A 13,761-nucleotide genomic window follows, 5' to 3' on the forward strand; every position below is an offset into this window, starting at 1 on the left:
CCCACCTTGAGCAACTGTCTATGTGGAGTTTGTACATTCTCCCCGTGTCTGCAAGGGTTTTCTTCAGCTGTCTGGTTTACTCCCACAATTCAAAGATGTGCAGGTTAGGTGGATTAGCCATGCTAAATTGCCCATAGTGTTAAGTGCACTAGTCAGAGGGAAATGGAGGTGTGTGGGTTACTCTTCGACGGGTCAGTGTGGACTTGTTGGGCCGAAGGGTTTGTTTCTATACTGTAGGGAATCTAAACTTTCTATATATGTATTAGTCATGTTGAAATTCTGAAATATGGGGCTTAGATTTGATAAGCCTTTTGGCAGGGGGAATAGTGAGAAATTAGTTTCTTTGCTATTGGTATGTCCATTCAGATGAACAAGTTTGATTGATCCAAATGCATACGAATCGATCAGCAGAAATATTCATGCTGTTGTACTTCACTGTTTGTTGCTTCTTCAGAATCTAAACTGGATCTTGGTGAGAGAAGTCGATTAGACTCATCTTTATTGTGACGAGTCTGATACTCTCCTTCAGCACCGCTGGGTTTGGGCCCTGTTGACAGACTCTCAAACGTGACGTATGAGTCATTTTGGAAACCCTCTTCTGGTGGCTTAATCAGAAACTTTCTGCAGCGCCTCTTTAGTGCTCCACAGCAGACAATGAGAGTGAGAGGGACCACAATAACACAGGCCACGGTGATCACCACCAGGTTAATCAGTTTCTGTGTCCCACTTGCATTAGCTACTTCATCTGTGGAGAAAATCACGCACTGCTCCTTCTTGGGAATGAGGCCTTTGAGACAAATGCAAACAATGTACTTGGTCTGTGGCATTAAACCACCAATGGTGATTTTGGTCTTTCCAGGACCCACATTTATTCTTCGCATTTCCCTTTCACCGAAAGTTGTGTATAGAATGCTAAAGATTGTGATATTTGTAGCCTTTGGAGATCTCCAAGCCAGGGAAACACTATGATAGGTACCCCCTATAACTCTAACAGTTCTGACCAGACAGTCTGCTTCTGGCTGAGTTGAAGAAGGACTAGATGTAATATTGTCAGAAAAGTCATCAGCACTTCTTCGCTTTTCCAATAAGCCACTAACTTGTGGAGGATCCATAACCTGTGAAACAATTTCTGATGCATCTTCATTTGGTTTAACCTGGTGGTTCGGCATGAGGAAGTAATCTGTCCCATTTATAGCATGAGAGATCCCTGATGACTCCCTTGGTGATACTGTGGTGGTCAGTGCAGTCACATACTTGGCCATGAGCTTCCTCATTTTTCTTTTGGGTGTGGTTTTGATTGGTGCTAATTCAATGGCAGAGTTCACCACAAGAAGGGAAATCGAAGCATTTGATGTACCCACCAAATTACTGGCTCTGCACAAATATATTCCAGAATCCTGATGGGATGCAGTTGATAGACTGAGTGCAGACCACTTCAATCTCTCATGAGAATTGTCCTGTATTACTGTAAAACACAACATTTGCAGCATTTTATATTTGAGTTTGAAGTTACAAGAATATGTGCTTTTTTTGGATTAAGAATGAAATACATTTAAATGTGCCCACTGTTCTTCCTCATCAACTAGTGTTGTCTATAGAAATTGCTGGCAAATATTGGAACAGGTGTAAAATAATCTTGATAAAAGTAAGAAAAGACTTTCATGTTATAATGGGTTCTTCTGATTTGAAGGCTAAAATTTGCAACTAACAATTGTACTTCAACATCATAGATTTTCAAGATGAATCACAGGAATTATTACTGTGCAGAAGAAAAAAAAATCATTCAGCCTATCTTGTCTGTTCTAGCTCTCTGAATGAACAATTCACTTAGTGCCATTCTCCTGCATTCTCCCAGTGAGCCTGCACATTGTTTCTTTTCACAATAACTATCTAATTCCCTTTTGAATATCTCCACACTTTCAAGCAGTGCATTCCATACCTTAACCACTCACAGCATGAAAAACACTTTTGTTGTAGTGAGAGGGAAAAGATATAAAAGAGACCAAAGAGGCAACTTTTTCACGCAGAGGGTGGTACGTGTATGGGATGAGCTGCCAGAGGAAGTGATGGAGGCTGGTAGAATTGCAACATTTAAGAGGCATTTGGATGGGTATATGAATAAGAAGGGTTTGGAGGGATATGGGCTGGGTGCTGGCAGGTTGGACTAGATTGGGTTGGGATATCTGGTCGGCATGGATGGGTTGGACCGAAATGTCTGTTTCCATGCTGTACTTCTCTATGACTCTATATCATTTTTGTTATTTTTCACTAATTACTTTAAATCTGTTTCCACTCATCCTTGATCCTTTCATGAATGAGAACAATTTCCCCCTATTTACTCTATCTTGATCTTGAATACTTCAAAGAGATCACTGAGCTTCTTTTCTCTGAGCTCAACAGTCTCAATTTCTCCAACATATCTTCATAATTGCCCTCATCCCTGTAACCATTCTGGTAAACGTCTGTACACTCATCAATTGCCTTCCCTTATTTTTCGAAAGTTCAGTGCCCAGAACTGGGTGCAATATTCCAGCAGAAGCTGAAGGAGTGTCTTACATAACTTCAATATAACTTCCTTGCTCTTATACCCTGTGCCCCCATTAATAGAGTTTCATATACAGTATGTTCTATTACCAGTTCTCTCAACCTCTCCTGCCACCTTTATGATTTGTGCACATTTACACCAAGAACTTTCCAACCTTACATTTCCTTTAGAGTTATTTCTTTTATTTTATATTGTCTCTCCATGTTCTTCTACACAAAGCTATCACCTCACATTCTCTGCATTGATCTTTATCTGCTGCATAACCACCCTGTACCCGTGTATGTTCATCTGAATTTCTACATGATTCCCTTCATGGTTGACAATGCTGCCAAGTCCCATATCGTTTGTGATTTTGAAATTGTACTATATATTTTAAAAGTTAATATTTAGCAGGAAATGCAAGACTCTCAACACTGACCTTGGGGACTTTCACGACAAACCTTCCCAGACCAATACTCTGTTTCCTGTCAGTCAGCCAATATAATAGCTTAAATCTACCACAGAAGTGCACGTTAAAATAGGAGTTTTTTTTAAAAAAACTCACTCATGAATTTTGGGTGCCGCAGACTGGACCAGGGTTTATTGCTTGTCCCTGGTTACCTTTGAGAAGGTAATGGTGAGTTCTTGAACTGTGGTCTTAAAAAGATATGTCAGAAGGCAGCTTCAAATTAAAAGACACGTGTTTCATATTAATGTACATTTCTTTACACAGTAGAATTTCAGGGCTTTGATCAACTGCCACAGCTTGCATATTTCACAAACATTTACAGATAAATTATAGCAGGCAATCTAATGGTAAGACTTTGTTCAGGAGTGAATTAAGGGTTGTGGAACCCAGATAGGTAAACGGAGTTAAGATACAATTCAATCATGACATAACTGGATGGCAGGACATGCTTATGAGGATGAATACCCTATTCCTGTTCCAATGCCCCAATGAGAAATTACAATCCTTAATCCTATTTAGTTGGGCTAATCTAAGAAACATCAAAGTTTAATGTAAAGGAAAAGCTTATTGGGAACAGAACATTTGCCTCTGCAGCAGTGTGAAGTAAACTTTTGAAGTCATACAATGTTTATGGACATATAGAACACGTGGATTATGCAAGATAAGATGGTCAACTAGGTGTAATTGTAAGACAATATTTTATTGGAAGGATCCAACGTTAAATTATGAAAGCAAACCTAAAAGTTTTAAATTGTTATCTAAAAATAGATCATTACATTTTGGTTGCGGTAACATGCCCAAATATTTCGTAAAAATCTATTCTTGACTGATAATTTTTCAACATGTGTACTGGCTATAATCAATGTGCCAATCTCTTTAGTGAAAAATGTAATGTATTTATTGAGATTAGTATAAATAAGTAACAGTTGGGTATCTTTTGGAGCTTAATGCTTCCTTAGCATCAGAGTTTAGTTTTTAACTAAAAACAGTTAAAAAATGGCTTTATTTGATCAGAGACCTACCTGTATCATTCAACAGGATATTATCCAGTCTAAGCCAACTAATGTCTGGAATGGGAACCCCTGTAGCGACACAATATAGTGAGACAATTCTTCCCATGACTGTGGTCACTTTACTTTCCACGGCATGAATTGTTGGACTCTGACACTTTTTTAGGTCAATGCTGCTGAGTTGGGATTCAGAGAGGTTTTCTGGCCATGTGCACTTTAATCCAGGGTCCATCAAAGCTGTAGTTAAACCATTCCTCTTGACCAAATGAACTAGTTCTGACAATCTGCAGTCACATTTCCAAGGGTTGCCATGTAGTCCTATTGAAAGGAACAAGTGTACATTTCGTTCAGAGGAAAGGATTGCAAAACATGTGGATCTGCACTGTTGGATATAAATTCTTTCATTTTATTATATCTTTATTTTAAATATTTTAGATACACATTTTTAAATTATTGATCCGGCCTGCACAGCAAGGCTTTCAGCTCTTCTGAAGTTTTGATGTGAGTTGTTATCTCACAGTTTCTGATAGTCCAAGGGACCAATCAGTCATTATGCAGTATGCCTCAGTAAAGTATTACACTCTGGAGGGTAATACAGCCAACTACTGTGATATCCTCACCTTGCATCTTTTCCAAGGCACTGATGAGGAGCAGAAATCCTAGTTAATATTTACTCTGGCAGGAAATGCCATCTCAGTTGTACTGTTCTCATTGCCACATTACTTCAGAATTGCAAACTCATCACGTGAAAGACATTAAAGTTCATATTTGATTGAATATTCTACCCTCCCAACAAGTCACATAACTGAACAAAAAAAAAGTGGAAAGGCAGGTTACGAAAGGGGAACAGACAATTTACAGAGATATTGAAAGTTTAAGTAAGTGGGCAAAACGTTGGCAAATGAAGTACAATGTGGGAAAATGCATAGATGTTCATTGAGAACAAAAGCACAGAATATTATTTAAATGAGAAAAACTGTAGAAAGTTGCAACACAAAGGGCTTTGGGTACGTGAAACACAGAAAGCTAGCAAACAGGCACAGCAGATAATCATGAAAACTAATGGAATGTTGGCCCTTATTTCAATGGGGTTGGGCGTAAAGAGTAGGGAAATTTTACTGCAACTGTACAAGGTGCTAATGAGACCACATCTGGAGAACTGTGAGCAATTTTAGTCCCTTCTATTTAAAAAAAGATATAATTTTATTGGAGGCAGTTCAGTGAAAGTTCACTCAGATAATCCCTGTTCTGGAATAAAGATTAAACAGGTTGGGATTCTACTTTCTGGAATTTAGAAGTATGAGAGGTGATTTCATTGAAACATAGGATTATTGTGAAGCTTGACAGGGTAAATGTTTAGAGGATGTTTCCCCTTACGGGAGACCCTAGGGTCAGAGAGTTTAGTTTCAGAATAAAGGGACACCAATTCAAGGCTGAGGTGTGGAGGAATTTCTTCACTCAGAAAGTTTTGAGTCTTTGGAATCTTTGCTACAGATATCTGTTAGGCATTGTCCATATATATATATATATATATATATAAAATAAGGCTGAGATAAATAGATGCTTGATCAGTAGGGGAATCAAGTGTTTTGGTGAAAGGGAAGGAAAGTTGATGTGAGGACTGGTGGATCAGCCATGCTCCCGTTGAAGAGTGGAGCAGATTCAAGGAGTCAAATGACCTACTCTTGTTCGTATATCTTATTGTCTTCGCAAAGTTGTGTAACACCCAGTCTTAAGGTGGTTATGAGAAATATTAAAATGGTCCCTACATTCATTTGGTCATAATTGTTATGAAAAATTAATAAGTGATGTAACTAAAATTTTACATGAATGCACAATCTATCATTTGTAGTCACATTGTCTTTAGTTGCTAATTTTATGACATTAATTTGTTTATTTGTAAATTTAAGTGCAATAACAACAAACATTGACATTTGCCAAGGAGAAGTGTGGGACTTGAACTGACTCTATATCTATATTCTCTCTTTGATTGAAGTCAGGTACATGAAAAATAAAGTATTATAAAAAAGCATATGCTGAGGAATGATATGAAATCAATTGGACTCCTAATTTATGTTGTGGTAAATCTGAACATACTGGGTATACTGTACAGGAAAACATACAATATTGCAGTTTTTTATGTATTGGCAATTGAATACAGTCCTAATAGTTTCTTCAGTGTGTTCTGAATCATGATGACGAAAAGGCAAGTGGGGTATAAAATTACCACAGTGTTGCCTATTATTTTGCATTATAGAGGTGTTTGTCCTTGCTGTTTAGTTATGAGCACCATATCATGTGTGATGATTAAGAGTTGTTTCAGCGTCACTTTATACAAACAGGAGGATAACCGCAAATTCAAAATACATTGCACCAGCAATCAGTTAAAACTCATAGTCAACAAAAAGTAGGCAACTAGCTTGAGGTAAAAGAAAATTAACATACATATAGAAGTAAAACTAATGATTTGAGCCAGAGATATTGTTAATTATTGCAGGCTAAAGTCAAATGATTCAAAATAAATAAGTTGAGGTAAGAGTATAGCAGAGACACACTTGCCATAGTGAAAAGCAAATGCATAACAGAGGAATATTATATTTCTGTTATTACATGTGACAGTGCAGCTTTCTCTAAAATTGCTTGCTTAAGAAACTAATCACCAATAAAGATGTATTATTTTAATGGAGAATTGTGTCAATAATTTAGCTAAAGATCTACCTTTTATGAGAATGAAACATTATTGATGGTTTTTTACAAATGAGTCTACTGCACAGCAGAGATAGGACATTCTTTGTGCTTACCTATGATGCGCTTTGAATTGTCGGTTGATGAAGTTGCACGGCACACCTTTGGAGCAGTCAGCCATATGGAAATCACTTTGATTGACAAGGTGGTCAGCTGGTTTCCTGATAAATCCAGGTAGGTGATATTTCTTAAATAAGTGGCTGCTTGGCTCGGGAATGATTGAAGAACATTGTCATGTAGGTCAAGGAGCCAGAGTTGTGGCAAATAAGAAAGGGCTTCCCATGGAAAAGTTGCAAGTGCATTTCTATCCAGACGAAGTTCCTTCAGACCGATTACACTCTGCAGACTCTCTCTGTCAAAGCTGCTAATGGAGTTACTGGACAGCCAAATGTACTCCAGACTGGAGATAGAAGAGAAAGCTTGAATGGGAATTTGTTGAATTAATGTTTTCTCAATCACTAGTTTTACAGTTTCAGCTGGAATATTGTTTGGAAACAGAATCATTTCAGGGTCATTACAAAGCACAGTCCTGAAAGTAAAGAGAATCTCTTGTTAGTTTAATTATTCATTACATGTGACAACTAAACAAACTTTTTAGTTGCAGAGAACACAGCATGGTAATTTTTTTTGCTTGTTTGTGATCCAGTTTTCTCCCATCTTTGCTTGAAAGCTGCCGTGACACTGAGTGTTATCAATTCTCCTGTAATATGTCTGAGTAATGTGGACCTAGGCAGTGTGGAACAGCCAGTTGATCTACCATGAAAAGTGAGGGCTATGAGAGCAAAGATAAGGCCTTATCATGCCAATAATTTTTCCATCCCTGAAGTGAAGGAGAAGATTTAGCTCTCCCTATTCCTGGAAACCAATTATGTTGTCCTCATTTCAGTCTTAGCTGAAATCTGGCATTGGGCTTGCTAGGCCTCCAGCTTCACTACCAACTGAAGAACATTGGGTCCAAAAAGCTTCACTTGTTTGCAAGTAGCCCTCTGCTGCTCAGAACCAGGTTTAGACAGATATTCTCTTACTCTAAGCATTAATGAGGCATGAATAATAGGAAATGTAATATAGGATATGCATCCATCAATTAAGAATGGTTGTACTAATCTTGATTTAACTTCAGCTGAAAAATGCCAGAAACAGCAAAGACAAGTCAGAAGTGGTGCTCAAAGAAGTTCTTACCACATTCCATTTGAGTTACAGCAGCCATTTGGGTAGCAGGGTGGCTCAGTGGTTAGCACTGTTGCCTCACAGTACCAGGGAGCTGGGTTCAATTCCAGCCTCAGGTGACTGTCTGTGTGGAGTTTTTATGTTCTCCCTGTGTCTGTGTGGATTTCCTCTGGGTGCTCTGTTTCCTCCCACAGTCCAAAGATGTGCAGGTTAGGGTGAGTTGATCATGCTAAGTTGCCCATGGTGTTCAGGGGAATGGGTCTGGGTGGGATGCTTTTCAGAGGGTAAGTGTGGATACTTTGGGCTGAATGGCCTGTTTCCATACTGTAAGGATTCTAATCTAGCTCAATTTTTTTTACCTTCTCTTAAATTGTATTACTTATTATCAAATGCAATATATGTATTTGTCAGTAATATGCACTTTGGAGAAGTAATCTAAATGTAAGTGCCTCAATGAAAGTATAATGGAGCTTCACATTTAATCTGTAGGAATGGAAATGTCTTGACTAATTAAGACTTAATTCACGAGGTCGACAGCTCACAAGAAATTACCTCAGATCTGACATCAATCAAAGAAATACATAATAGTTTCCTGAATTAAGCATGATTTCAATATTTATAATTCTCTTTTAGTTTAGACAATGCAGGTAAGGAGTAAAAATTGTATTGTAGAATAAAATACAATGTCAAATATTAAATATTGAGCAAAGTTATCCTCAGTGCTTTTTTGAGCATTGTAAAATGTTTCCAAAAATATGCAATGATATTCTACAATTTACCTCAGTACAAAATATACATATATAAATTGATATTATGGTAGATGCTGCTAGAAATCTATTAGAAAAGCACAACTAAAATTAATCTCTTCGGAAGTAAAAATGTTGAACATTAGAAATGATAAATTAAGTGCATGGAACTTTGGAAAGGACAATTTCAATTGTACAACTATGCAGTTTCAGTTATAAAATAATTAGATGTCTCTCCCAATTTAAACCCAAAGTTGAAATGCTGAGATACCTTGTCATGTGTTCACCACTGTAATTCTGGAATGTGCAAATGCATTGAGAAGGGCACAAGCAGAAAGTCACAGATAGATCGCCAAAACACAAAAAGCAAAGCATCCAAATGTTGAGTGACATTTTCTCTGCTCCTCATAGCACTGGTGATCTGAAGACTGTGCTGCTTAACACAGCTCCAGCAACATCTCTCTGTCTTTGTGGCTCACAATCCAAAGTCCTCAGCTGCTACAGTGAATCCTGAGATAAAAAAAGGATAGAAAAGGATTAAGAAGGGCTTTCTGCTGTCATGAGATTGGTATATAGTCTGGGCACCATCGGGAGATATTGTACTGAGAGAGCTAACATGCACGGATGTGAATTATCCTGGCATTGTTTTATTCTCATTAAATGCATGTGCATTTGTTTGCATGGAGATTAATTGGATAGTATCATTCAATATGATACCACTGCAGAAGGGTAGGAATAGACTGAATAGTCTACTTAGATAAAGTAGAACCCTTCCCTATTGTTGATGGACCAATGGTTTACTTCTGTTTTATATCATTCTGAAATAAAAATCATGTTGTACTAATTATTTAATTGCTAAATGGAAAAAGCCATAAATGTTTGATGAAACCAAAGGTAAATGCTATAGGCAGTATAGCTGGCATTCCTTCCAATCCATATCTGTTCAAAAAAGCGGCATGCATGTTCAGTTCAAGACTGACACGATGCTCAAGGTGTGTTTGAGGGTAAACCTAAAATCTGAGGAAGTTGATTAAACATAACTGAAACTGCTGGACAGGACTCTTATGGTACAGCAGTAGCGTCCCTACCTCTAAACCAGGAGGCTTGGATTCAACTCTCGCCTGCTCCAGGGGATGTGTCATGATACCTTTGATACAGGTCGATTAAAAATACCTGAAACCTGATGGAGGAAAAGGTTTCTGGTGAATGAGCAAGTGGGAAGTAATTTAAAAGGTAACTGCATTAAGCCTTCTAAAAATGTTTTCTGTACTGTTACTGTGTTTTCATCTGGGCTGCTAGACTTTTATGAACTGGAGTGACAGGTATTATTTTGCCACAACCCCCAAAGGGAACCAAGGCTAGACAATATATGCTGGTCTGACCAGAAACAATGACATCCTATGAACTAATAAAGGAAGTAAATATGTCTTTATTTGGGAAGTGTTTGCCACTGGGAAACTTTCAAAGTGATGTCCAGTGGAAAAGTGGACAAGTGATAATCTACCACATCATTCAGGCTTCTTGATGGGTACTGTGAGATTTTCAGTGTGCACCTACAGCCTGCAGTCTTAAAGCCACAGGAAGCTCATCTTGGCTGACATTGGGAAATGGAGCCTCCTCTTCTGAGTGATGTCTTCATCACTGGCACTTTGAATGACAATATAATGCAATGTGACTCTCTGCCTCATCATTCTGCCTATAGGCTCTTCAGTAAGTATATAATCTCAGCATGGTATTGTACGAAAAGTGGCATGCCAACATGATCAGGAATAAATGTGGCCTGTTTGCCCACACCTACCATAACGCATTTCTATGGGCCATGTGAAAACCTAAGATGTGATAACCTCCCTGCCCAGCATCTGTACGTTTATATGTTTATATCCCTCAACCTTTCTAATTCTCCACATGTGTTGTTATATTTCCACTGTGTGTAGATTTTATTTCTTTATTTTTCTCTCATACTTCTCTGCATTGCAATGCATCTTGCAATGTCTCTTTAAAATCTTTCATAGTGCTTTTTTGTCAAATTGTTGGATTTTGTATCAAGCAGCAACTATTAATGTTGAGCTCCTCGTGACCAAGTACCAATCATCATCTGTTCAAATAACCTAGCTCTGGCTCTTTATAAATCGCAGTTTACATTTTGTTTGGTTCACTTCATATAAATTATCTACTTTCACCAATTTATCACAACTACTAAAACAAGTAAATGGAACTGCATATTGTTCAATCAAATTGTTTTGATCTCTCAACTAGCCTCAAAACAAGTCTTATTCTAACTTAGATTGTTTTCTCTCATTTTGTGCTTGGTCTCCATTTATTTTACTCTGGTGATTATAGCACAATTAGTGCATTACAGCATGCAGCAAAGCCTATCTCTTCCATTACTTGATTGTGAGTGTGGCTGCTATAAAACACGTTAAGGGACTGCATCAGTTTTGTAAATGTGGCACAGATTCTTGTCGCAAATGGCAACTCTAATAATGATTTTCTTAATCTGACCCAATGCTTAACCAGATTTGAAAACCCAACCAAGTGATGATTCACAACCCTCACCATCTGTTATTTTGCAATTTATTGAAAGCATACTTACTTTAATAAAATCTGATGTCTCTGAGATAGAGTGCAGAGATGGATTATCTTATTCACATGATATGATTGTATGAACATCCCCAGAGTTTAATTGAATATTTTTGTCATTTGGCTCATGCAAATACATCTTATGTGAGTTCAGACCAATGGCCCCTTAATAATCCAATCTTTGTTTGGCTAATGGCAGCTTAGCTAAGCTCTTAAAACCAAATTAGCTGTCAATTATTTTTGGGTGATTTTTCTTCTGGGGAAACTGAAAGGTCTGAAGGTAGATAAATCAGCTGGAGCAGATGGACTAAATTTCAGAGTTCTGAAGGAGTTAGCTGAGGAGATTGTAGAGGCATTGGTGGTGATCTTGTAGGAATCATTGGAGTTGGGAGGGTTCCAGAGAACCGGAAAATGGTTAATGTAACACTCCTGTTTAAGAAGGGAGTGTTGCAGAAAAAGACCGGAAATTATAGACTGGATAGCCTGACTTTGGTTGCTGGTCAGATTTTAGAGTCCATTATGGAGAATAAGATTATGGAGTAGTTGGAAGTGCATAGTCAATACAGCTGAGTCAGCACGGCTTTGTGAAGGGGAGGTCATGCCTGATACATCTGTTAGAATTCTTTGAGCTGGTAATGAGCAAGTTAGACAAAGGAGAGCCAGTGGATGTCATAGACTCATGGAGATGTACAGCACAGAAAGAGACCCTTTGGTCCAACCTGTCCAAGCCAACCAGATATCCCAACCCAATCTAGTCCCATCTGCCAGCACACGGCCCATATCCCTCCAAACCCTTCCTATTCATATACCCATCCAAATGCCTCTTAAGTGTTGTAATTGTACCAGCCTCCACCACTTCCTCTGGCAGCTCATTCCATACACATACCCCCCTCTGCATGAAAACATTGTCCCTTAGGTCTCTTTTATACCTTTCCCCTCTTACCATAAACCTATGCCCTCTAGTTCTGGACTCCCCAACCCCAGGGAAAAGACTTTGCCTATTTACCCTATCCATGCCCCTCTTAATTTTGTAAACTTCTATAAGGTCACCCCTCAGCCTCTGACACTCCAGGGAAAACAGCTCCAGCCTGTTTAGCCTCTTCCTATAGCTCAAATCCTCCAACCCTGACAACATACTTGTAAATCTTATCTGAACCCTTTTTCATTTCATTCCAATAGGAAGGAGACCAGAATTGCACACAGTATTCCAACAATGGCTTAGCCAATGTCCTGTACAGCTGCAACATGACCTCCCAACTCCTGTACTCAATACTCAGGATTCCCTCCAACAACTTGCCCACCACCAAGGTCAGGCTCACCGGTCTATAGTTCCCTGGCTTGTCCTTACTGCCCTTCTTAAACAGTGGCACCACGTTTGCCAACCTCCAGTCTTCCGGCACCTCAAGAAGCCCAGCAATCACTTCTCTGGCTTCCCACAGAGTTCGCAGGTACACCTGATCAGGTCCTGGGGATTTATCCACCTTTACCCGTTTCAAGAGATCCAGATGTATTTGAATTATTAAAAGGCCTTTGACAATGTGCTGTGCAGGATGCTGCTGAATAAAATAAGAGCCCATGGTGTAAGGGATAAGGTACTGGCATGGATAGAGGATTGGCTGACTGGTAGAAGACATAGAGAAGGGATAAATTGGTCTTTTTCAGGATGGCAGCCAGTGGCTAGTGGCATTCTGCAGGAGTCAGTTTTCAGATCACAATTATACGTGTTATGCATTAGAAATCTGGATGAAGGAACTGAGGGCATTGTTGCTAAGTTTGCAGACAAAGGTAGCTGGAGGGGCAGGTACTATTGAAGAAGAGAGGAGGCTGCAGAGGAATTGGAGAGGCGAGAAGAGTGGAAAAGAAGTGACAGATGGAACACAATGTGGGAAGGTGTGAGATGTGTACTTTGGTGGAAGAATAGAGGCATAGACTAGTTTCTATATAGGGAAAGGCTTTAGAAATCTGAAGCTCAATGGAACTTGGAAGTCCTAGTTCAGGATTCTTTTAAGATGTTTCCACTTTTGGGAGAGACTAGAACCTGAGAGCGCAGGCTCAGAGTGAAGGGACAGCCCTTCAGAAATGAAAAAAGGAGGTATTTCTTCAGTCAGAGGGTGGTTAATCTATGGAACTCATTGCTACAGATGGCTGTGGAGGCCAAGTCATTGAGTGTATTTAAGAGAGGTAGGTTCTTCATTCATAAGGGAATTATGGGGAGATGGCGGGAGAATAGGATTGAAAAACACATCAGCCATGATCAAATGGAGAAGCAGAATTGAAATGACTAAATCATCTAATTCTGTTCCTATATCTTATGGCCTTTTGGTCTCGTCATTTGTGGATCTCAGGCAAAGGGAGCAGTGTTGGGTCCAGTGACAGAGAGACTGTAGGTCCCCACGAGGATCTGGGGTATTATCAGGTCAAGGGGATTTTTAATTTTCTGGGCATTCCTTTGGAGTCTGCGACATCATGGATTACACAGTATCTCAATGTGCAACTCCCCTTGACACTGCAGAAATAGCC

At 39.0% G+C, this 13,761-nt stretch overlaps 1 protein-coding gene across 1 annotated transcript; it reads right to left on the reverse strand.

Moving 5' to 3' along the window:
* Nucleotides 1-404: 404 nt before the first annotated feature.
* lrit1a (leucine-rich repeat, immunoglobulin-like and transmembrane domains 1a) lies at nt 405-9,054 on the reverse strand. Its single transcript, XM_060854130.1, has 4 exons — nt 8,933-9,054; nt 6,805-7,277; nt 4,016-4,321; nt 405-1,465 (listed from the first exon to the last, which is right to left on the reverse strand). Exons 1-4 carry the CDS (start codon nt 9,052-9,054, stop codon nt 405-407), a joined length of 1,962 nt encoding a protein of 653 aa, XP_060710113.1.
* Nucleotides 9,055-13,761: the final 4,707 nt, after the last annotated feature.

The sequence above is a fragment of the Hemiscyllium ocellatum genome, chromosome 43 (assembly GCF_020745735.1).
Source record: "Hemiscyllium ocellatum isolate sHemOce1 chromosome 43, sHemOce1.pat.X.cur, whole genome shotgun sequence".
In the NCBI taxonomy this organism is placed as follows: Eukaryota; Metazoa; Chordata; class Chondrichthyes; order Orectolobiformes; family Hemiscylliidae; genus Hemiscyllium; species Hemiscyllium ocellatum.